Below are 25,734 nucleotides of genomic sequence, written 5' to 3'. Positions count from 1 at the left end.
GGGCTCGGGTCAAACTGCAACGAGGTACGTGCCTTTAGCGGAACCGAACCGGGGTCTCTCCAGACCGCAGGCCGGTGTTCTAACCGCTGAGCCAAACCGGCCAGGGCTCCCTGAGGGCATTTAACAAGTAAATCCTTCCAGGGCGCCTCCAGCGCCTGCACTGACACAGCTGGAAACTTTGCAAGCTGGCAAACAGGAGCGAATCCTAAACAGAAACCTCTGCGGAAGGTCTGCCACTAAGTCGCCTGACCTCTGCCATCCTCAAGTGTAAACCGCACACCTGGAACCACGGAGCGGCGCCTGGTGATGGCCAGGATCGTAAGGGCGCGCCCAGGCCAGTGAGGAGGGCAGCGGGCCGCCGGCCTGCGGGGCTGCGCGTGCGTGCGAGCGAGGGGCTCCGGCCGCACGTGGTCCGAGCGTGCCGGCGGTGGGGGGTGCGTCAGCCAGAGGGGCGGGAGAGTCGCCGCCGCCCGCAGACGGGCTGGGTGCGCGCGGCGCGGAAGGTGAGTGTGAGGCGAGGGCGTGGGGCGGCCCTGAGGCTTTGAGACCAGAGCCTGGGTGGCGGGCGTGGTCCTGGGACCCGCTACTCCTAGGACGCGTCCTTCTCCGGGATGCCGGGACCTGAGCGGGGCCGAGGAGGGCTGGGCGGAGCCGCCCACGCTTTGGCTCTCTGCCGGAGCGCGGCCGCGGGTGTGCAGCGAGTAGCCGAGCCCTTGGGCTGGGGCCTCCGCGGCTGCCAGCTGCTCCACCCCGGTGGGCGCCGGACAGGGGCCGGCGTGCGCGGGAGACTCAGGCGGTGTGGTTGGACCCAGGCCACGGCTGCAAGGAGCACGCTGTAGGCCCTGCTCGGTCCAGGGCGCGCCCGGGACTTCCCAGACACCCGGGCCGGTGCTGCCGAGCTCCGGGCTGGGCCGCGGCGGCCGGGATTGGAAGCAGCCGGTGTTCGGGCGTTCGTGGGTCCCCACAGGCCGAGGCGAACGCATTCCCAGCGCGCAGGGGAAGGGCCCGGGAGCCGAGTTGCGGGAGGGTTCTCCTTGGGGAGCGATTGCCAAGAATGTGGACCTAAGGAGAAGGGGCAAATTGGGGAGAGGGTGGAGGGAACCCCAAGTGGATACATATTTGTAAAAGGCGATCTTTATGAGTATATAAGGCATTTCAACAAAAAAAAATCTTAAAGGTGCAGTGGTGAGACCACTTGCCCAAGCTACAGTAGGAATGATGCCCGCAGCCACCTGGCTTGCATGGTATTCCTTCTCCTCCACTCCTCACTGCTGCACCAGGAGGAGATGGGTCCGGCAGAGATGCCTTTTTTTTCTCTGTGTTTTGCACATCGTGCCAGTGTTTAGGAGGTGGCTGTTTTTGTCAGGAAGAGCCACTACCAAGGAACAAGTTATCGAACCATGCTTTTTTTCTGTTTTCAGAGGTAAAATTTTGAGTATGCAGTCCTCAACTAGGAACAACTTTGTGTTTTAGCTTTCCTCCAGCGGCTTAGACAGAGATAAGGCTCTGATTTTGTGCCTTTAGAATCTAATTTTGTGTTGATGCCTGATAAAAGCGGAAATTGAACCTGTAGCAGTCTAGAAAAGGGAACTGTTTAAAACTGAGAGGTAAAGAGCCTATGACTTTTTTTTTTAATCCTCACCAGAGGACATTTTTCCATTTTCTGTTCAGATGGAGTGGGAGGGAGAGGGGGGGAGAGAGTGAGAGAGGGAGAGAGAGAGAGAAACATCAATGTGGAAGGGACACATCGAGTGGCTGCCACCCCCACGACCCAATCAGGGCCGGGGACAAACTGCAACCGAGGTACATGCCCTTAGCGGAACCGAACCTGGGTCTCTGTACCACAGGCCGGCGCTCTAACTGCTGGGCCAAACCGGCCAGGGCGCCTATGACATTTTTATCCTAGACTAGAAGGTTCATTAAAATGAATGGTCATTGGGTAATTCCAACCCTGAGAATAAAGTCTATTGCCAAACAGTAGCTAAATACAATTCCAGATTAGATATATGAGGTGATTTGAGAACAAATAAAGTCTATTGCCAAACAATAGCTAAATACAATTCCAGATTAGATATATGAGGTTATTGGAGAACAAGAAGGAAGTAGGGTCATTTTTCCAAATCTTAAGTGTCAATATATAATAGTTTGCTCCTATAGCAGCTTGCTAGGTTTGGAACATTGGTTTTAGATGTCATAGTGCCCAGTGTTGTAATGACTCAAATACATTATTTTTCTGTACAGTAGTCCCCAGATCATCTGTTTTCATTAAAGTATGGAATACAGAAAGCAACATAGAACTTCAACTAGTGCTTTTGTCTCTTCTGAAATTCTACAGGTAAGCTTATCTTAAGTTAGAAATTATTCTACATGGGTAAAATTGACCATAATAGTCCCCTTTAGAAAATTTTAAGGATTATTTACAAAGCTACAAATTTAGTTATATATTCTAGTATATGTCTTTCCCCAAATGACTTGAGAAGGTACAGAGTTAATTAAGGTATACTAAATCATTTTGAAAAAAGTGTATATTTTTAAAAATTGAATTATTATTAAAAACCATAGTACTTCAGGAAAATTTAACTATATAAACTTAATTTGGTGGTTATAGTCAACTTCAAGTTCAGACTCAGTTCTCTTTATCCCTGAGAAAATACTCCAGTATTTCTTCTCTTTTCTTTCCCCTTCAAATGATTTGCCTTCTCTCTGTGCCCAGTCTCCAGCTCTGTTCTGTCCACCATTGGATGATATAGGTAGAATCCCATTTTAGGAAATAACTTTATCCCTTTCACCACTATATACTGTCCAAGCCAAATATGCTTTTCTGTTGCAGCACTAAAAGCTTCATTATTCATCTCTGCTCACAGTGTTGGTAGATAACCTCACTTTACAGTTTCATGAATGAGGTCAAATGTGTGAGGTCAAACAGAGTGTCCTTAAATGACCTTGCACAGCAGATGCATTCAGAAGTTGCATTTTACTTAACAGTAGGCTCTTTTGGGACTATGAACAATGGTTTTAATAAAATGTTGCATATTATGAATATTGATTTGTGATTGGCACCAGGGCTTTTGACATTATGAATTAAAGGTGAGGGTATGGGCTAGAAGCATGGAGAGTTGCAGGGGCCACTTCTAGATAGGGGAGTGTGTCTGTGGGTTAGAGCCCTGAGAGGCTGCAGGATGGAAGATTTGGTTTCAAGAGCTTGCGCCACTTGAAGCTCTGATAAATTAAGGAATAAAAAACAGCCCTGGATGGTTTCGCTCAGTGGTTAGAGCATCGGCCCATGGACCAATGACTCACAGGTTCTATTCCAGTCAGGGGCACATACCTCGGTTGTGGTTCGTCCCCAGCCCTGGTCAGGGTTGTGCAGTAGGCAACCAGTTGATGTGTCTCTCTCACATCAATGTTTCTCTCTCTCTCTCTCTCTCTCTCTCTCTCTCTCTCTCTCTCTCCCTCTCCCCCCCTTCCCTCCCACTTTATCTGAAGATAAATAGAAAAATATCCTCAGGTAAGGATTAAAAAAAGAAAGAAAAACCGGAAAACTAGAGTAGGTGATCTGTGTGTCTGACCGTGAATATAGGTAGTTAACCAGAAAGTCAAGACCTTTTGTTGTTCCCATATGGCATCCACAGTCCAGGTTAATGATTATCAGCCCTGCCTACCCTCCAAGAACCACTTCACTTAGGGAACACATTACCAGCACTAGGACCCTCTTTTCCGTAGCCTGGCCTTTTGGGGTTATGAGGAAACAGAAGAGATCTTAGGAGATTTTATTGATGTTCTAAGGCAGTGTTTCTCAACCTGTGGGTCGCAACCCCTTTGGGGGTTGAACGACCCTTTCACAGGGGTCGCCTAAGACCATTGGAAAACACATATTTCTGAGGGTCTTAGGAATGAGACACTGCTCCTCTATCCGTCTCCAGGCAGGTCCGCCCACATGCAGATATGCCCACATACAACATGAGGAACTGTATTAAAGGGTCATGTCATTAGGAAGATTGAGAACCACTGTTCCAAGGTATGCTGTTTCATGTAGTTAGAACAAACACTTCCAGACCAGCATTCTATTTTATAAATAAAATTTTGTTGGAGCACAGCCACACCTATACATTTAATACTGTCCGTGACTCTGTTTTTACTACAAAGGCAGAATTGAGTAGCTGGGATAGAGGCCGTGTTGACTACAAAGAAAATATTTGCTCTCTGGCTTATTTTATTTTTAAAATTGCCCACTTCTGGGCTAGAACATAGAATTTTGCTAAGCTCCTAAGCTGTGCTTGGACAATTCTGTGGCCACCTACCCTCTGTGTGACTGAGGGCTCAAACCACTTCTCTTATCTGGAACTGTATTTGGCTACTATTTTGGTAACAGACTTTGTTTTCAAGGATGGAGTTACCCACTTTCTAAGATAAAAAAATAATTATCTCTTAGTATTAAATAGTTCCCTTCTCTAAATTGTCACAGGTTCTATAATTGGCACATTCTGAGCATCTACACATTCTGAGGGTGCAGACTCAGCTCCCCACCATGGAGCCTGACCACAAATTTGGAGACATTTGAGGAGGGTCGCCCTTCACCTTCTCCAGGTGAGCTTTACTCATTACGTGTGGTATGCAACTTGGAGACATGAACCTTTGTCCTTGCTCTTCATGGAGTGTAGCAGCTTGAGGGGAGTTGTCTGTTGTCTTCCCTGTTGCAGCCCCATCCTGTGAGACAGGTTCAGTGTACCGAATGAATGAATGAATGAACTTTCCTGCAATTGGTAAAGCTGTACCAAAATAGACAGAAAGTCCACCTTTCCAGCCATCCTTCTGCTGTTCTGCCTGACGGGCGTGATCTTTGCTTTGCTCTAGTTTTGCTAGCTTCTCTGGATCCAGCCATCCTGTTGCCTCTTCTCTGCTCTGTCATGGCATGCTCTCAGACAGCCCACCCCTGAGTGCAAAGGTAAGTCCACTTTTGCTCTAATCTTTGCTCCCTGGCCAGGAATCTCAAGAAGCTATAGGATCGGATGTGAGGCTGGGCTCTTCTATGGACACCGTGCTCTGGAAAGGAGCATAGCATTTGAAGATGAGCCTCAGTTTGGGCTCTGGGTCTGCCTGTACTTGGACTGCACAGGTCTCTGGAAAATGGGATGATAACACATATTTTACAGTATGGTCGCTGTGCTTTGTAAATTGCTATAGAAGTGATACAGACTTAAGTCCAGGAGCCCACCTTTTCTGAAGAAGACAACTGGGTTTAAAATCCTAACATGCATTCACGTTATTAAGAGTGGGGTTTTTTGTTGCAAGTGCAAATAGGGCAACAGCAAAAAGAAACTGCAGCTGAATTTTCCTTCTCAGGTCTTGCTACCTCTGGCTGCTCCTCATTTTTCTTAGCCCAAAGTGTCTACACAGCACAACTCCAGAAATCTATAAATATTTCCACCTATTGTTATTCCTACAGGAAAGTACTTTGTCTGCAAACACACACACACACACACACCGAGGCAGGAGGCTTTTATTTATTTATTTTAATATTTTTTCTTTTTATTATACACTGCAGGCATGTGGACTAACCAGAATAGGATGATTCTCTGTACTCTTAAAATCACAGGAAATAGCCCGGCCGGTTTGGCTCAGCGGTTGGAGCCTCAGCCTGTAGAGAGTCCTGGGTTCAGTTCCCGCTAGGGGCACGTACCAAAAAATAAAAATAAAAAAATCACAGGAAATATACCTCCCCCCCTTTTTTTTTTCTGATATTGGAGTGGTATTTCAGGTAATAATTTTGGGATTAATTTAGGGCAAAGTAGAAGACACCATGGAAGGCAGTATATAAATGACATAATTACAAAGCTATTTTTGGAAGCTAGTGTAACTTGCTAATTATTGAGAACAAGGCTGTACAGTATTCACAATGTTATTGTAGTTAAGTTCTCACTTAACGTGAATAGGTTCTGTGACTTTCAATAAAATGACATACAAGGAGGCTTTTATTTTAATAAGAGTTGCATGAGAGACGTTCTCCTATACATCTTAGCGTAGGCCTGAAGGTGGTACGATGCAACCAGCAGGGGCTCCAAGGGCAGAATTGGGAAATAGTGATGGAGCATTGGGTGTTTATACTCACCTTCTACTTAAAACTATGTAACAACCATGGCAAGTTGTGCTTAATGGTAGGACTTTTTCCTTCAATTCAGTGAGTTGTTCAGATTCATTCTTAAAGAGTGAAAAATTTTTTAAAGTTACATGAAAATTAAACATTTTGCATATACTACATTTTAAACATCAATAACAAAGTCATGGAATCTTGGAATTGGAGGGACCTTAGAGGTTACCTAAAATAACTTGAAACTCAATGAGGAATTAATTTCTATAACATTCCTTCTGGCCACTTGAAGATTTCCACTGGTGAGGAGTAGTCCATTCTAAAAATCTATATTGGACCCTCTCACTAATTGTTTATCTTTGGGCTTCCTTCCATTCGCCCTCTGGACTTAAAACTGAAATATTGTTCAGAATATTTGAAAGCATCTTCCATGGTTCTTTTTTTTAAAATCTTTATTGTTGAATGTAAAATGTATTACAGATGTTCCACATTTTTCCCCCATTGACCCCCTCCTCCCCACTCCCACCCCCCTCCCGCCTTTTCCCACACTATTGTCTGTGTCCATTGGTTATGCATATAAGTTCTTTGGTTTATTTCTTCCCACCCCACCCCCCAACCCCTTTCCCTTTGAGGTTTGTCCGTCTAGCAATGAATTTGTACTTCTTAATCTCTTCACCTTTTCACCCATTCCCCCAACCCCCCTCCCATCTGGCAACCAACAAAATGTTCTCTATATCTGTGAGAATGTTTCTGTTCTACCTGTTCATTTTGTTTGTAGATTCCATTGTTGATAGATATGTATTCATTGCCATTTTTTTTGTTCATATATTTTGTCTTTTTCTTCAAAAAGACGCTTCAGCATTTCATATAATAACGGTTTGGTGGTGATGAACTCCTTTAACTTTTTCTTGTCTGGGAGACTCTTTATATGGCCATGGATTCTAAGTGACAGCTTTGCAGGGTAGAGTAATCTTGGTTGTAGGTTCTTGCTTCTCATCACTGTGAATATTTCTTACCACTCCCTTCTGGCCTGCAAAGTTTCTTTTGAGAAATCAGCTGGAAGCCTTATGGGAACTCCCTTGTAGGTAACTAGCTCCTTTTCTCTTGCTGCTTTTAAGATTCTCTCTTTGTCTTGAACCTTTTGCATTGTGATGATCATGTGTCTTGGTGTGCGTCTCTTGGGGTTCATCTTGTTTGGGACTCTCTGTGCTTCCTGGACTTGTATGTCTGTTTCCTTCACCAAGTTAGGGAAGTTTTCTGCCATTATTGTTTCAAACAGGTTTTTGATTTCTTGTTCTCGCTCTTCTCCTTCTGGCACCCCCAAGATGCGAATGTTGGCACGCTTGAAGTTGTCCCAGAGGCTCCTTACACTATCCTCATTTTTTTGGATTCTTTTTTCTTTTGCTATTCTGATTGGGCGATTTTTGCTTCCTTATATTCCAAATCAATGGTTTGCTTCTTGGATTTATGTAATCTACTATTGAAGCTGTGTAAATTATTCTTTATTTCAGTTAATGCCTCCTTCAATTCTAACTGTGCATCCATGATTTCTGACTGGTCCTTTTTTATGCTCATGAGGCCCTCACTAAGTTCACTGAGGTTCTCACTAAGTTCATTGAGTATCCTTATAAGCAGTATTTTGAACTCAGCATCTGTTAAGTTGCTTATCTCCATTTTGCTTAGTTCTTTTCTTGGGGTTTTGTTCTGTTCTTTCATTTGGGACCTGTTTCTTTGTCTCCTCATTTTGGCTGCCTCCTTGTGTTTGTTTCTGTGTATTACTTGAGAGGTATGGGGCTAGCTGAGACCAGATGCTGCTTGTTTGAAATAATTTAGGAAAAACCTGAAGCAGGATCCAAGACAGGCCAATCCTATGGTTAAGCAAATGGCAACAGCTTGGGTGGGCCTGAAAGTTGGGTGGGGCGGGGCCTCAGGGAGTCACCAGGGCGGGGCTACCAGTGTGGGCCAGGTTGCTGTAGTCCCAGATATGGCGGCTGTCTGCTGCCCCAGGGAAGGGCTCACCAAAGGAACAAAGGCCTCTGACAGCACGTTTGTCCTGGAGAAAGCCCCCTCTCCAGCCCTCGCTGTAGTGCCAAACAGCTCAGTTCTTCCCTGTGTGTCTCTGGCGCCCCTCGGCTGCCTCCCCTCCGAGCTTAGAGGGAGAGAGTCCGATAAGTCCGTGCGCAGGCCCTTTAAGGAGCTGCCTGGGGCTCCAGCCACTTCAGCCTTTCTGAGCCTCAGTTCCCGCTGGTTTTTCCAGCCAGAATTTATGGGGACTCTCTTCCTGGCACTGGAACCCTGAGCGGGGCACCTGGTGTGGGACGGGGTCCCCTCAGTCCTCAGGAAAGACCTTCCCAGCCGAGGTGTCCTCCTGATTTTTATCCGCCACACGTGGGTGTGGGACCAGCCCGTCCCCTCCGCCCTCCTACCAGTCTGGATGTGGCGGCTGCTTTAATTCCATAGTTGTAGGACTTCCATTCTGCTTGATTTCTGGCGGTTTTGAATGATGGTTGTTCTGTAGTTTAGTTGTAACTGTGATGTGGTTGTGGGAGGACGCGGTACCGCGTTTACCTACCCGCCATCTTGACTGGAAGTCTCCCCCATGGTTCTTCTAAGCTTTTGTTTTCCCGAGACCAGGACATCCGCCAGTTCCACTACTCCTTCTAGTCTTCATGGGAGATGATAAACCAGATGCATAACCAACGAGTTACTTTCCTCTGAATTACATCTAACTTATCAATGGTCCCTCTAAAATGGAATATATGTAGCTATGGGATTATGACCTCTTTTGTCCAGACACTTTTTTTCTGTTTCTTGAACCCGAGTGTGTAATAGGGCTTTTGGTGTGTGTGTGTCGGGAGGGGGGACACATGATGACATTTACTTGGAGAAGTTCAGCACTGTCACTCCCTCACAAGCACTTGGGGAATACTTTCTATGGCTGGACACTGTACTCGATGCCAGGGACATAGCAGTGTGCAAAAATGAGCATCATCCACACTGGTGGAGCTTGATGGAGACTGAGAGGTGTCCTGGCCCGATACCCTAACATACTGATGAGAAAAGCAACTCTCCAAATTCAATGACTTGGTGCCAGCGCCACCCCCACCCCCCAGCTGTAAGAACTAATGTCCTGGTCTGATTCCCCAGTTACTCTTTTACATCACCACCTGTCTTCATATGGAACTCATACTCAACTAGAACTTGAAGGTCTTTTTAGCTTAGGCTGCTGTTAATATGATCCCCCATCCTGCTCTTGTGCAGTTGATATTTTGAACTCTGGTATGGGACAATAAATCTACTCCCATCAGATTTCATCTTGCTGAAGCCCTGTTCCCACCTGTTGAAGGGTTGTTAGATTGTAATGACATCTTCTATTGAATTCACTATTTTTTTTCCTGGTTTTTCTTGTCTACAAAATTGAATAAGACTACAACATTTATCTTTGATAAGAAATGTTAAACAGGAAAACACTAAAGGTGGGCCTGTGATTAAACCCTAGAGATTTTCTCTCAGGTTGACAAAGATGCTCTAACAACCTTGGAACATGAGTGGGAGGGCAGGTCCATGCTGTGCTGATCAACACTGTACTCTCGCAGTCCAGCTCGAGCGCAAGAAATGTGCTGAACAAATGACTGCATGAAAAATACACTGGTTACGGTGGCCAGCCAATAGTGACACCATCTAGGCACTGTCATCGGATCACTTTCTTCATTTTGTTCAGAAAAACCTTTCAGCATGCTGTCCTCTTCAGCGAAGTTTAATTCTGTGTGTTATCTAAGACTTCCCTGCCCTTCTGTCAAGGAACCCTATTGAAAATGGGGACAAGGTTGGCCAGGTGAAATGATCTCAGTGACTCTCTTCTGGCTTCTGAGGGTTATCACTTTTCTAAGTGTTCACTGATGTTTGCAGAAGCTCAGATACATAATCAGGGTATTTGGAATACACATTTATTAATGTTCTTTCTCCAGCAATTCTTTCATTTCTGAAATGTGTCCTTGGAAGGTACACTTTTTGTTTTGTTTTTTTATCCTCACCCAAGGACATTTTTGCATTTATCTTCAGATAGAGCAGGAGGGAGAGAGGGAAGAAGAGAGAGAGAGAGAGACATCAACGTGAGAGAGACATATTGACTGGTTGCCACCCGCGCGACCCCAACCGGAGACAAACTGCAACTGAGGTACGTGCTCTTTGCCGGAACGGAACCTGGGTCTCTGGTCTGCGGGCCAACGCTCTAACCACTGAACCAAACAGGCCAGGGCAGAAGGTACACTTTTTGGAAGTGTCCTTGAGACTAATTCTCAAGGAGCTGAGCATGATTTGCTTGGAGGTTGAACATTGTGTAGCATTTCCCCCTTTTAAAAGATTCTGGTTTGGCTTTGACAACTCTTCATCCCTGTGGAGGGCAGTATGAAAAGCCAGGCCAGTGGGATAAAAACAAGTCAGGAAGGCTGTGTCATAGTGCAGTGGTTGCAGACCCTGCCAAGAGGGTGAGGACACCTGGATTCCCCAGCCCCGCTGTGCTAGCTGTGACCCTGACTAAGGAGCAGGTCTTCAAATCCATCTTCTTAGCTGGCAGATAAATGTTACAATAATGCGGTTACCTCATAAAGTGGTTTTAATCATTAAACAGGCGGGATTATGAAAAGTGCTTGCTACAGTACCAGGACCACGTAGGGGCTATTGCTAAAATACATAGGAGGGGAGTGTGAAGGAATAGATGAAGTAGACAGCAAATTCTTTTTTTATTTTATTTTTTTTTTCCTTTATTGATTAGAGAGAGAAAGGAAGTGAGAGGGGGAGAGAGATAGAAACATCGATGAGAGAGAACATCAATTGGCCACCTCCTGCATGCCCCCCACTGGGGATCGGGCCCATATCCTGGGCATGTGTCCTGACCATGAATCGAACCTGTGACCTCTTGGTGCATGGGTCAGTGCTCAACCACTGAGCCACACCAGTCGGACTCAAGTTCTTTTTAATGTAAACCTTTGACAGATTAAAGCATATTTTATTTTTAAGCATTATTAAATTAGGCACATATAGCGATCACAGTTCATTCATTCAATAAATACAGTTTGATTCTCTATTCTCTGTCCAGTGCTTCAAAGTAAAAAGAAACATCTAAGAAAATGATGCCACTTGAATATCTTACACCTCAGTTTGAAAAGGTTAATGTGTTTTGTTGTTCTCCTCCAGTGGCTAGAAGTACCTATTATAGGACTTTTGACAGTGCAAATCATGCCCCGAAAAATAATGTCATTCTATTGTGGGAAGACTGGGGCAGGAGGATCATGGGAGAGCAGAGCCTGGGTGTGGAGGAGAAACCAGAAAAGTCCATATATGGCTTCGAGTACTGCTACCACTGGTCCTGTGGGCTTCTATGTTCAGGGTAGCAGAACATAGGGAATTTTAAGCTCCTGGAGGAAACATCATCCTTAGACTGTAAAAGAAGGCCTACTGCCCTGGCCAGTTTGGCTCAGCGGTTAGAGCGTCGGCCTGCGGTCTGGAGAAGGCCTACTGATTTGGAGGGAGAAGGTGGATTGACCAGGATTCATTTGCCTGTTTAAATGTGGTCTAGAGCGTATGCTGTCCTGTAGGAGACGTTGGAGCTAGCAGCGGGTTTCTAAATAGAACAAAGATGAGCAAATAAGAGCAAGTTGGCTGGATGTGGGCTTAATACCAATAGCAGCACCCTCTACTTAGCTGTCACCATGTGCCAGCCCATCGAACATATTTAATACGTGCTTCTTTACAAAACGTAGTTTCTGACTCAGGAAGTCTGGGTGGGGCCTGAGGGTCTGCATATCTAACAAGGTCCCATGCACTGTCTAGAGCAGCCTGTTGGCATCACCTGGGAAGCTTTACAAACACTGCTACCTGACCCTCTCCACCCTCTGAAACCGAGCCAGTTGGCCCTGGGTGCATCCTGATGTCCAGAGGCTTCAGGTTCTCCAGGAGATTATGATATGTAGCAATACTTGAGAACCACTGGGTTAAGAAAGAAGAAGGAAGAGAGACATCGTGGTGAAACATCAACAGTTGTTTTTGTTCCTAATATACTCAGAGATCAGAAGAGTAGTGTTTTATAGTGCTTTTTTAATGAATTAATGTGGTCAGTTTGAGAAATTTTCCTCCAGGATGTATATTGATAGGTGCCCCCCCCCCACATACTTTATAAGACATAGGACTTGATTGATGTGTGTACTTATGATTTGTATTAAACGCAATATACAAAGGACCTTTTGGGGGCATTTAGGATTTCCACCCCCTTTGCAGTATTTTTTTTTTTTATCCTCACCTGAGGACTTTTTTTTTTTCATTTATCTTCAAATAGAGTGGGAGGAAGAGAGAGAGAGAAACATCGACTGGTTGCCACCCACACGACCCCAACCAGGGCCGGGAACAAACCACAACTGAGGTATGTGCCCTTAGCAGGAACCAAACCTGGGACTCTGGTCCACAGGCCGATGCTCTAACCACTGAGAAAACTGGCCAGGGCTGCAGTATTGTTTTTATATAGAAGAAAAGTCAGAATGTTGCACAATTGACAGTAGCTTAATAATTATCTGTAATAGTTAACACATGTTTTCTCTTTGGGTGACTCTGAATCTAGCATGCTTGATTTTCATTGAAATTGTTTTTTCCTCATCTAGACCTTTGAAACTGCACATGGTTGGAATCAATATATTTTGTAAAATAAGGCTTTGTAGTAGAAGTAGCTAAAGAAAAGTATAAGCATCATTTAACAGAAATTCAGGAGTTTACTTTTGTATTCAATTTATTCTTGGGGATATTTTCTCAATATATTAAGTGGATAAAAGCACATTACCAGACCATTTGCACAGTATTCAGATGTCTAGCAAGAACCTTCTATATGGGCACCAGGGATAGGACAGTGAACACGGTGGGCAAGGGTTTTTCCTCAAGAATCTCTCATTCTTGTGAAGGGAACAGACAGTAAACAGACACACAGTTTCAGGTACGGTTAAATGCTAGGAAGAGGATGAGGGATGTCATAGAAAATAAGGGCTGGGGAACTGCTTGAGTGCGGTAAGAGGTCCGGGAAGAACTCTCCCCAATGACATTTTGCCGAGACCTGCGGTATGAGAAGGAGCCAACCTTTTCCAGAACCAGCTTTTGAGTTAGAGGGAGGGCACGTGCAGACTCTGCAGGGCTGGGGACGAGTCTGACACATTTGGGATCAGAAAGGAAGCCTCTGTGGCTGCAGGAGGGAGGCAGGGACCGCAGATGAGGTGGAGGCTTGTGCTTCCCTATGGAGAGAAACTTGATAGATCTTCATTAAAAATATTAACATTGTTATCTTTAAGCTTTTATTGTTTTTGTGTGTGTGTGTGTTTTGTTTTGGTTTTTTTTTTGGTTTTTTTTGCAGTCACAAAATTTTCTCTAATGAACACATACGTTACATTTGCAATTAGAAAAAAATTTTAAATAATTAAATTTGCTTTCCCTTTGCAGAAAAGAACCAACATTTTTGTATCCCAGGAAAGAAGTCTATTATTTTGATTTAGGTCATTGTACCCTTGCAGTAACTCAGTCCTATTTCTCTGGGGTGTTTATTTGCATTTGAATGGATTCCTCTGTCACCCTCCCCCCTAATTTATTTCCTAGTGCCCAGCATGTCTGTTTGTTTTTTCAAAATAATAAGGTCTGTATTTGCATGAATTGTTAGTTATTAGCTATTACTGTTGTTACTACTTCATATTTCAGGTTTTGAGAGTAGGAGGCTTGAATCTTTCTGTTTAAACAATGTGATGCTGCTTTACTGTTTCTATCAAGATTCAATGGTTGCAAGAAATTAAAACCCCCTCAGACCAGCTCTGGTCAAGGGGCATGAAGCCAACTCCCTAGGGTAGATAGGAAGGTAGTGGCCAAGAACCTGAGATTTGGAGTCTTGTTTGATTTTGTCTCCACCACTTAAAAGCCTGTGACTTTGGGCAAGTTATTGAGTCGCCCTAAGGCTTAGTTTTCTTACCTTTTAAATGTAAAGAGTAAAGGTTTTAAAAGAGCCTTAACTTGTGGACTCTTTTAAAGATTACATGAGTTAGTGCCTGGCACCACCTGTTGGTGCTCTCAGCATGACCGGGGCACCCAGGGCTGTCATGTCATGTAGACACCTGCCAACACCAAGTGGCGCACAGTAACCAGATATGCAAAATGACTGACTGGATTGCCAAGCTTTTTTAATGTTTCTGTTGAAGTATAACAAACAAAAAGGTGCACAAGTTGGAAGATGAATTACCCAAGTAAATACACATGTAGCCACTAAATAGGTAAAAAAATAGAACGTGGCTAGCACCCCAGAAAGTCCCCTTGAGCCTTTCTCCATTAATATTCTTTCCTCTCCCTAGAGTCCTTAATTCTAACACCATAGATTACTTTTGCCTGCTTTTCAGCTTTGTGTAAATGGAACCATAATGTCTCGTTATGTATCTGGTTTCTTTAGCTCAACAGTATGTAAGAGATTCTCCATGATGTTATGCGAGGTTGCAGTTTGTTTGTTTTCATCTTGTATAATGTGTTGTTTTATAAATTTATTTCTCTCTTCTACTGTGGGTTGATTCCAGGTTGGGCCTATCATGAATAGGTGCTATTATGAATTTTCATGGGTATATTGGTGTTTTTATATGCACACACATTGTTGAGTGATGTATCGAGGAATGGTGTTACTGTATCACAAGGTACATATATGCTCAGCCTTAGTGAATAACACTAAAAATGTTTTACAAAGTAATTGAACCAATTTGTTCAAAAAAAATTTGTTTTACCCCAAACTACTCTTAAATTTTTATTTATTAATTCATAGAAACTAGTTTATTTATTTATTTTATCCTTTTCTGAGGACACTTTTGCACCCATCATCTTCAGATAGAGCGGGAGGCGGGGGGGAGGGGGAGAGAAACATCCATGTGAGAGAGACACATCGAGTGGTCACCACCCACACAACCCCAACCGGGGCTGGGGACAAACTGCAACTGAGGTACGTGCCCTTAGTGGGAACCGAACCCAGGTCTCTCTGGTCCGTGGGCCAACCCTCTAACCACTGAGCCAAACTGGCCAGGGCCAGAAACTAGTTTCTTAATTCAGTGAATGCAAAGATCTTCTAGGACAGAATTCCCCAAATTGTGAAATTCCAGTCCCGCCAGAGACTCTGAAAATTAAAATAGGTTCTTTGTTCAGACAAATTTGAGAAACATTGCATAATATATCCTCTTTGAAGACAGTGTACATTAACATTAAAAACTCTGAGGAGCTCTCCATTAAAAAATAATAGTTTTGTTTGAACGAGTCTAATAGTTTTGGTCCACAGAGCCCCTGTGACGCTACAACCCTGTAAATAAACGTAGATACAGCCTGTTAATTGAACTGAGCATTGAAGCAGCAGCAAGTTCTGGTGCCTTATAACTGAGGTTACTTGTCTGAGGATAATGGTTTCATTTGATGGTTAAAGCCTTGGCACACTTCATAACCTGGAAGCTGACCACGTGTTCTATCTCTGGAGGTTTTCTGGGCTTTTCTGTTAGTTCAGATGTTTGTTCAGCTGTTAGGGTTTAAGCACCAAATTAACAAGTAATTACTGGTGGCTTGCTGTGTCCCCAGCATTGCGCCAGGCTTGTGGGATAGGAAGGGCTTGCTTAATGCAGATTATTTGGAAAGTGGTTGGTGAATGTGTGTGTAGTTACATAATCACAAGTTTATCTTTCATAAAATGGAAATTATTTTAAAATTATAATTTAGATATAGTTTATTTCTTGATAGTGAGATGTGACATTATTACTTAAGAAGTCAGTAATAGCCCGGCCGGTGTGGCTCAGTGGTTGAGTGTGGACCCATGCACCAAGAGGTCACCGGTTCAATTCCCGGTCAGGGCACATGCCCATGTTGTGGGCCAAATCCCCAGTGGGTGGCATGCAGGAGGTGCTCAGTCAATGTTCTCTCTCATCCATGTTTCAGTCTCTCTCTCCCTCCCCGTCTCTAAAATCAATAAAGAAAAAAAAATGTTTTAAAAACATTACAGAAAAAAAAAGAAGTCAGTAATAAAATAATGGTCTACCTCCCTGTTGGGTCTTTTTATATTTTTCTGTTCATCAGTGTTTTAGGGTCTTCTTTGTGTCCCTCCCTGGGATTTGCGATTTAATACAATGTAAGGGTTCACAGAGCCCACTGCTCAGCTGTCCCAAGGAGGCCTGTGCTGGGAGACCAGCTGCCTGGGGCGCCCACTGTCAGGGCACAAGCTCGTCCCAGATGTGAGGCCAGGCCAGTCTGATTCCTGTGACATAGTGTATGCATTCTACACTTCAGAAATTGTTGAGGGCCCCTGAATGACTGGGTAATTTATCCTCTCCCCCACTAACCTCTAAGTAACTGAATTAGTGTTGTGATACTTGGTTTATAGCCAAAAAAAGAAACTCCATTTATGAAGTTAAATAACTTCCCCAAGGTTGTACAACTGTTAAGTGTTGCAGCCAAGGTTTAGGGTGGGTCATCTAACTCTGATATTCAAGCATTTTTATTCTTTTTCTTCTATTTTTGGATAAATTTAAAATACAAAGAAAACTATAAATATATGAGAATGCCTATATTTCAGTCACCCTGAATTAACTATTTTAGAGCATTTGTGGCTGGTCTGTTTTTTCCCTGCTACACACCTTTCATTCTTCCACAGCGATGCCCACTGCTAAGTGTGGGAAGTGCCCTGCAGCCCCTACAGAGTAGTTACTGGACAGAGTGTCACTTAGAAGAGCTATGTTTTACTTCTTTTAGGAGCCCCTGAACTTTTTTTTAAATTTATCTTTATTATCTAAAGTATTACAGATGTCCCCTCTTTCCCCACCCATTGACACCCTTCTCCCCACTCCCCTCCCTCCTTCACTGCAATGTGGCCTGTGTCCATTGGTTATGCAAATAAGTTCTTTGGTTTATTCTCATCCTGCCCCCCACCCCACCCTCCCTGAATTCTTTATGGGAGAAGTAGAGCTGTTGTAGAGCGACATAAGACAATGGCTGACGTGAGAATTTAGATACAGGTTTAAGTCTTGAATACCAACTGCCCTTCTTCCATGATGAAGCCATGAACTCTCTGAATTCTGTGGACTAGCGGTATTTTTTTTTTTTTAACTTTTTATTTCAACTAATAAGGATCCCTTCCCCTCTTTGACCTCTCTAGTCCCCTGACTCATATGTAAATGCTGTTACATTTCTTATATGTCTTACAGAAATTTCAAACATTATTTATTTTTCTTTATTAATTTTAGAGAGAGAGAAAGGGAGAGGGAGAGAGAGAGAAATGTTGATGAGACAGAACATTGATTGGCTGCCTCCTGCATGCCCTCCACTGGGGATTTGGCCCACAACCTGGGCATGTGCACTGACCAGGAATCGAACCAGTGACCGCTTGGTACATGGGTCGATACTCAACCACTGAGCCACACCGGCTGGGCTCAAGCATTGTTTTTAACTGTTACTTACTACTGAATGGTCAGTTGGTGAAACTGAAGGTATTTCACTCAGAAGAGGTAAATCAAGAAGGTAAGAAATAGAAATATAGTTATGGCTTTGAAACCTATTTTTCTTTTTTTTCTCTAATCCTCACCCAAGGACACTTTTTTCCATTTTTTGTTCAAATAGAGTGGGAGGAAGAGAGAGAAGCATCGACGTGAAAGGGACACATTGAGTGGCTGCCACCCACACGACCAACCAGTGTCGGGGACAAACTGCAACCGAGGTACGCGCCCTTAGCGGGAACCGAACCCGGGTCTCTTCGGCCCGCAGGCCGACACTCTAACTGCTGAGCCAAACCGGCCAGGGCAAAACTGACTTTTCTTCAAGTAACAAGAATTCATCAAGATTATTTCTTTGGAATAATCCCTTTGACAATAAAAATCAATTTAGAGGTGCTACTAGGATGGAAAAGATGCCAAGGGTAGAACAGAGCCGGCGATGACAGCCCCTGTCTGTTGAACAACCAGCACTGCCCACATACTTTGCACACATTAGCACCAATTTGCACTGTGTTAACATCCGCAATGTAGAGATGAGGAAACTGAGGCCTCAAGAAGTTAATAATATACCTGCTTGCCCTGGTTGGTAAAGGAAGGAGCTAGAGTGTAGACCCTGGTCTCTGTGCCCTCAGAGCCCCTGCATTATAGGGAACCTAAGTCTGCCTAGCCAGTCCTTGAAAGGCTTTTCCTACCCTTTGGACCAGAGCGTTTCTCTTCTTTTTGCTGCTGCTTTATTTTCTTTGTGGTCCCATAAACAATAGACGTCATAACCACAGTCACATTTTCTCATTTAAAAACCATGGCTTGTAGAATGCCCTGTCTTGTTCCTGATTTTAGATTAAATGGATGTTGTATATTATCAAATGCTTTTTTTGCTTCTGTTCGTAAGATCATGATTTTTATCTTTTGTTATTGCAGTATATTACATTGATATACTTACTTATGTTGAATCATCCTTGTGCCCCTTGAATGAACCCCACTTGATCATGATGTATTATTCTTTTTAATGTATTGTATTTGATTTGCTAGTATTTTATTTATGATTTTTGCATCTGTATTCATCAGAGATATGGGTCTATAGTTTTTTATATATTTTTAAATCCTTAGCTGAGGACATGTTATTGATTTGAGAGAGAGAAACATTAATTGGTTGCCACATGCTCCCTGACTGGAGATCGAACTTGAAACCTAGGTATGTGCGCTGACTGGGAAAGAACCGCGATGACACTCCAACCAACTGAGCCACACTGGCCAGGGCTATAGTTGTGTGTGTGTGTGTGTGGTGTGTGTTATCCTAGCCAGGTTTGGGTATCCAAGTTATGTTGGCCTCATAAAATGTGTTAGGAAGTATTGCCTCTTTAATTTTTTGGAAGAGTTTGGGAAAGATAGGTATTAAATCTTCTTTGACTGTTAGGTAGAATTCACCTAGTGAAGCCATCTGGCCCTGGACCTTTATTTTTTGGGAGGTTTTTTTTTTATGGTTGTTCCAATTTCCTCACTGTTGATCAGTCTATTTAGATTTTCCAGTTCTTGTGATTCAGTCTAGGAAGGATATATATTTCTAGGAACTTACCTATTTCTTTTAGACTATTGAATTCAGTGGCATATAGTGTTTCATAGTATTCTAGTATGATCTTTTGTATAACTGTGATGTCTGTGATCACTTACCCTCTTTCATTTCTGATTGTGTTTTTATGAGTCTTTTCTCTTTTTTTCTTAGTGAGTCTAGCCAAGGGTTTGTAAATTTTATTAATCTTATCAAAGAACCAGCTCTTTGTTGTATTAATGTTTTGTATAGTCATTCTATTCTCTATTTTATTCAGTTTTGCTCTAATTTTTATTAGTTCCTTTCTTCTGTTGACTCTGGGTTGCTTTTGTTCCTCTTTTTCTAGTTCTTTAAAATGTTTGCTTGAGATTTCTTTTGTTTCTTGAGATAGGCCTGTAATGATATAAACCACCCTCTTATTACTGCTTTTGCTGCATCCCAGAAATTTTGATATGTCATATTGTCATTCTCATTTCTCTCTCTATATATATCTTTTGATTTCACCTTTTATTTTCTCTTTGACCCGGTCATTTTTTTTTTTTTTTTGGTAGTATGTTGTTTAAATTCCACATACTTGTGTGTTTATTTACTTCCTTTTTGCAGTTGATTTCTAATTTCAAAGCATTGTGGTCAGAGAATATGTTTGGTATGACTTCAATCTTTTAAAATTTGTTGAGGCTAGTTTTGTGACCCAACATATGGTCTGTCCTTTAGAATATTCCATGTGCACTGGAGAAGAATGTACAATCTGATATTCTGGGATGGAAGGCTCTGTAAATGTCAGTTATGTTCATTTGGTCTAATGTGTAATTTAAGGCTAATATTTCTTTATTGATTTTCTGTTTGGATGATCTATCCATAGCTGTCAATGGAGTATTTAGGTCCCCAACTATGATTGTGTTTTTTTCACTTTCTCCCTTTAGTTGTTAGTAGTTGCTTTATATATTTCACTGCTCCCTGATTAGGTGCATATGTATTGAGCAGTGTTATGTCTTCTTGATGTAGTGTCCCCCTTATCATTATAAAATGTCCATCTCTGTCTCTTGTTACCTTTGTTAATCTCGCTATTTGTGAGATGTAAGCATGGCCATACCTGCTTTTCTGTGGATGCTATTGTCTTGGAGAATAATTTTCTATCCATTCACTTTGAGTTTATCTCCGTCTTTGCAACTTAGATGTGTTTTCCTGAAGGCAGCATATGGTTGGGTCTTGTTTTTGGATCCAATCTGCTACTCTGTGCCTTTTTATTAGTGAATTCAGTTCATTTACATTTAGGGTAATTATTGCTGTATAAGTAAGAACATTAATTGGCTGCCTCCTGCATGCCCCCCACTGGGGATTGGGCCCACGACCTGGGCATGCTCGCTGACCAGGAATTGAACTGGCAACCTCTTGGTGCATGGGTCAATGCTCAAGCACTGAGCCACACTGGCCGGGCGTTTGTCATTCATTTTTGAAAGTTTTAATGCAAAGTGCCTTGGAGGAGACCTTTTTGGATAGAGGTAATTAGGTGTTTTGTTTGGTTTTTGAATTCAAAGATCTAGCTCTTTCCATAGGTTTGGGAAGTTCTCATTGGTTGTTTATTTGAATAGGCTCTCTGTTTCCTTCTCCCTCTCTTCCTCTTCTGGAATGCCTGTTCTTATACTGCTCTTCCTGCCGGAGTCACATAGTTCTCATAGAGTTCTTTCTCTCTCTCTCTTTGTTATGCTCAAGTTTTTTAGCTCCCTTGCATTTCTCTGGCTTTTCAGATCTCCTTGGGTGGTAGAAAATGGGAAGGTGCATCCCTCCCCAGTGATCCAGTCACCCCAGTCCCAGCAAACCAACCCTGCAGGGGAATGTGGGTAATGGGCCTCCAAATCTGTGACATCCCCATGCTGTCCCCCACAGCCAGATGCTGCCATCAGTGTAGACATGATGTTTTGGGGTGGGGTTGGCTGGGATAACCCGGCCACCTTCGAAGTTGCTTTGGCCTTTGAATAATGGCAGCCTCAGACCTCCACAGAGTTCCCCCTTTCTCCCCGCTTCTGGGACCAGTCAAAGAGTGCACCCTTGGCTCAGGGGAAAAGTAATCTGTAGTTCCAGTTCTTGGGTTGGCAGATAATGTGCTCCACAACCTGACGCCAAGGGTAAAGAGAAGCAAGCTCTGGGAGGTCAGGGGGCAGCCAGGCTGCATGCCTTTTCTGTCTGGACTGCTGACAGCCGCGGCTGCACCTGTGTGGTGTGTCTCTGCCCGGCTCACTGGGCTCAGCAGCAGCTCATATCTCTATTCCTGCGGAATGCCCACCGAACCTCTGCTCCTCCCAGCTGAAGGGAGTGCCAGTCACAACCTGGCTCCTCCCCTCTCTGGCCTAAGCCCCACTGTGAGCTCCCAGCTGCAGGGCTACATCCATGGCTCTTCTCAGTGCTTCTCTCTTCTTGACTCCCTGGTTCACTCCCACTTGTTCACCTTTAGATGTTTCAGTGCATCGATCTCTCAGGTGTGTTTGGGTGTTGAGCAGGGAATCCTTTGTTGAATTATATGTTCAAATTGTTGAAACTTCAAGGGGAGAGACCAAGGGGACCTCTCATGCCACAGTTCCTCTGGTCACTGCAAAAAGTCTCATAGATTTTATTTTTTAAACCCATCTCTATTACTCATCTCTTTCTGTCCCTCTGGACATTCAGGACAAAATTATATTGCAAGAGTTATTAATGTCAAACAAGAAGTATTAATTTTCCAAAATTACCAAGAATATTTTTAACCTTTATCTTGAAGCAAAAAGCTCAAATACATTTTTGGTTGTTGGTATCCACTTGATTACAGTTAAATGAAGTTTATAAGATTCAGGTCAGAGGTTTTGGTTTTGCTTGGAGCTTTGTTCTCCTGTTTTTTCTCCTTAAGTAGATAATCAGATATCATTTGAAAATGTGTTTGGGGTGGTGGATTACTAACCAGGTCTTCGATTCATCTTCCAGAACCTGAACCACTTGCTTCTGCGCTGCTGTGAATGGCCCTGGCCCTCTCGGCCACCCTTCCCAGTAGGATGTCACTGAGATCCCTCAAATGGAGCCTGCTGCTTCTGTCGCTCCTGAGCTTCCTCGTGATGTGGTACCTCAGCCTGCCCCACTATAATGTGATAGAACGTGTGAACTGGATGTACTTCTATGAGTACGAGCCCATTTACAGGCAGGACTTCCGCTTCACCCTGCGCGAGCACTCAAACTGCTCTCATCAGAACCCGTTTCTCGTCATCCTGGTGACCTCGCACGCCTCAGCTGTGAAAGCCAGACAGGCCGTTCGAGTTACTTGGGGTGAAAAAAAGTCTTGGTGGGGCTACGAAGTTCTTACATTTTTCTTATTAGGCCAGCAGGCGGAAAGGGAAGATAAAGTGTTAACGTTGTCCCTAGAAGATGAACACCTTCTTTACGGCGACATAATACGACAAGATTTTTTAGACACATATAATAACCTGACCTTGAAAACAATCATGGCATTCAGGTGGGTAACTGAGTTTTGCCCCAATGCCAAGTACATCATGAAGACAGACACTGATGTTTTTATCAATACTGGCAATCTAGTCAAGTATCTTTTAAATGTAAACCAGTCAGAGAAGTTTTTCACAGGTTATCCTCTAATTGATAATTATTCCTATAGAGGATTTTACCAAAAAACCCATATTTCATACCAGGAGTATCCCTTCAAGGTGTTTCCTCCCTACTGTAGTGGGTTTGGTTATATAATGTCTAGAGATTTGGTGCCAAAAATCTATGAAATGATGAGTCACATAAAACCCATCAAGTTTGAAGATGTTTACGTTGGGATCTGTTTGAATTTATTAAAGGTGGACATTCATATTCCCGAAGACACAAACCTTTTCTTTCTATACAGAATTCATTTGGATGTCTGTCAGCTCAGGCGTGTGATTGCTGCCCATGGCTTTTCTTCCAAGGAAATTATCACATTCTGGCAGGTTATGCTAAGGAACACCACATGCCATTATTAATCTGACATTCTACTGCAAACTTAGAGGAGGACATGATACTTTGTGGAACGTGTTGGAGGTGGCACTGTAGTGGGACACGGTGGGAAGGTCACTGCTGGCCAGCTGAGCTGAAACCCGTGATGCACCCATGGGCGAGAGACTGCTGGACAGAATCCGAACAGACCCTTTGAAGATGATACTGAGAGCAGTTAGACCAAGTGTTTTATTCATGATAGTTGGACCAATTGAACATACCCTTCTATAAACTAGGACTTCTTAAAAGGGTTTCATTGAATTGAAAGCTCATTAGTTCATAACAAAGTAATGTGGAGCTCTATTTATTAAGTAGTCTAGTCAGTTAAGGGTTTTGTGTATCTCTCATATGGATTACCAATTTTGAAAATTATATAGTTCCGTGTAAAAATCTTAATTAGAGTTATACCAAATAAACTATCATCTGTTTTTGGTCATTCAAAAGGTACTTCAAGATGTTGCAGTGTTTCAGAGTTATCAATTATTATTTAATACTGCTTAGAACCTTCTGGGTGTTTAAATGTTATGGTTGTTTCGATACGGTATAAACACAATAGTGAATCACCCTTTCCATTTGAACTCTTTTTCAGCTCCTTCACTGATGAGCTATTGATAGCTTCATTAATGTGAGGTCATTGGTCGTTATTGTGTATCAGTAATCTCTTTGACTTTGATAAATATTTTACTGTGATAATATAGAAAAGAATTGAAGAAGATCTGAATTATTGTCTTGTTTTTAAAAATATAATTCCTCAGTGTTTTTAGATGTCATTTTATTGGGCTCGTTTTCCATCTGGGAATTAGGAATAATATAAAATGCCAGGCAGTATGTTTCCTTTCATAAAGGACTCTAAAGGCAAAAAAGAAAAGAGAACCTGATGGCTGGGACATAATGCAGAGTGTTGTATTCCAGCACTTGGGTTGAAAAGAGAAGACTGAAGATTTAAGTTAAGTTCCTAATCTGCTCCAAGTGTTTTCTCATTAACGATCAGTTTGATAATAAAGAGAAAAAATAAAAACCAATGCTGCTCTGTTGTTACTCATTTCACATCAAGAGGAAAGCCCTAATGTGTGGTCTAAAAATTAGAGCTGGTTTTCATGCTGTGTAGAAGCACATTTATTTTTTCACGGGAGCGGTGATGGATCTTTTGTTGGATATGCTACGTGCAGGTGGAAGAGGAACAGTCCTTGCCCCATATTCTGGGGGTTGTGCAGATTCCTGTTATGACTGATAAGGGCAGTTGATTGCTTTATTCTGGATCACATGATGGCACATGATCAAATCCTTTGGCAGAAAAGATCGACTTGAAAGCATGTAGTCAGCTCTTGTAATACACAAATATTTGTAATTCTTCCATAAGAAAATATTTCAATTAGAATGATTATAATGTGTGCTTCTCTAACAAGGCTATTTCCATCTCTCTGGTCTCAGACCTGATCCAGTTATAATAAAATTAATTAAATGAAATATTCTGTGGAATCAATCTATACCCCTATCTCGATTCATATAGGAGTCACTTTATTTAAAATAAACGATGGTTATTTTTGTGGTATGATTAGATTTTTTCAATTTTGTACAAGTTTACATTGATGTTTGGGAAGCTAACTCAGAAAATTTTGAAAGAGAACTTTAAAAAATAATTTCACTTTAAGATAAGACCAAAAAACACAGAAGTAAAATGTGAATAATTGCCAAATTTCAAAAAAAATGTTCCTTCTTAACTACAGAGTGGTGGCTAAAAAACCTTAAAATTATGAAAAATATTAAGAGGATGGGTCATTATATTTTCTGTTTCTAACTACATGTTTCTTTGTAGTTAAGCTTTCAGGTAGAAAATATTAGTCCACCACGTTATTAAAATCCTGGCCTCTGATGTTTAACCACATGAACAGCGTTTTTAATTGTGACTCACACCAAGTTTAGTACTGGAGCCTCACCTCAGGCTCCTTCTCCCCGCCGGCCGCCCCCCAGTCCCAGGTCTGGCAGGTCCCTCTGCTTCGCTCCTTTACTCTGCCCCTAAGCGGTCCCTGTGTGACCCCTCGCCGTAGCTTTTGCCAGATTATGCAGCAAGAACAACTCCCAAATCTTAGAGGTGGACAACAGCCATGTTTTCTTCTCACCCACAGTGCACACCACTGTCCCCGTCTCTGGCTGGGACCCTGCTGCTGGGCTCCCCCAGGCCCCAGGCTGAAGGGCAGCCGGTCTGGAACACGCTGTCCTCACGGAGGGACGGGAAAGGGGCGGGTGGGAACACGTTGGCGTGTACGTCCATGACCAAAGCAGGTCTCGTGCCAAGCTCAGTGAGGGGAGGGTGTGTTCACAGGAAATAGTGCGAGTCGTGTGTGGCAGGCTAGAATGTATTGTTCTACAGGGTGGGACTGAATGGTTGGGTACAGTAGGACCATCTGCCACACCCAGTGTGTGAAGGGCTTGGGGGCTGCGTTTCTGAGGCTGGCTCGAGGGATCAGAGGTCTTCGGGCTCACCTGCAGCTGGTGCTTTGGGCCCTTCACTGAGAGGGCTACACCCTGTTTCTCTTCCTGGCTCTGCTCTGCATGGTCTTGGCATTACCATGTTCCCGTCAACT

The 25,734-nt window shown here is 43.2% G+C and overlaps 1 protein-coding gene across 2 annotated transcripts; it reads left to right on the top strand.

Annotated features, from left to right (window-relative positions):
* The first annotated feature begins 464 nt into the window (after window positions 1–464).
* Window positions 465–24,238, top strand: B3GALNT1 (beta-1,3-N-acetylgalactosaminyltransferase 1 (globoside blood group)). 2 transcript variants are annotated; one of them, XM_036242967.1, is made up of 5 exons: window positions 465–503; window positions 2,242–2,335; window positions 4,466–4,587; window positions 4,855–4,945; window positions 22,109–24,238. In XM_036242967.1, exon 5 carries the CDS (start codon window positions 22,141–22,143, stop codon window positions 23,134–23,136), a length of 996 nt encoding a protein of 331 aa, XP_036098860.1. In that variant the 5' UTR covers window positions 465–503; window positions 2,242–2,335; window positions 4,466–4,587; window positions 4,855–4,945; window positions 22,109–22,140; the 3' UTR covers window positions 23,137–24,238. The 2 variants fall into 2 exon arrangements, with proteins under 2 accessions (XP_036098860.1, XP_036098861.1); XM_036242968.1 differs by lacking the exon at window positions 4,855–4,945.
* The last annotated feature ends 1,496 nt before the right edge of the window (window positions 24,239–25,734 follow it).

The sequence above is a fragment of the Molossus molossus genome, unplaced genomic scaffold (genome assembly GCF_014108415.1).
Source record: "Molossus molossus isolate mMolMol1 unplaced genomic scaffold, mMolMol1.p scaffold_m16_p_5, whole genome shotgun sequence".
Taxonomy (NCBI): Eukaryota; Metazoa; Chordata; class Mammalia; order Chiroptera; family Molossidae; genus Molossus; species Molossus molossus.
This window is presented reverse-complemented; position numbering and strand designations above follow the sequence as displayed.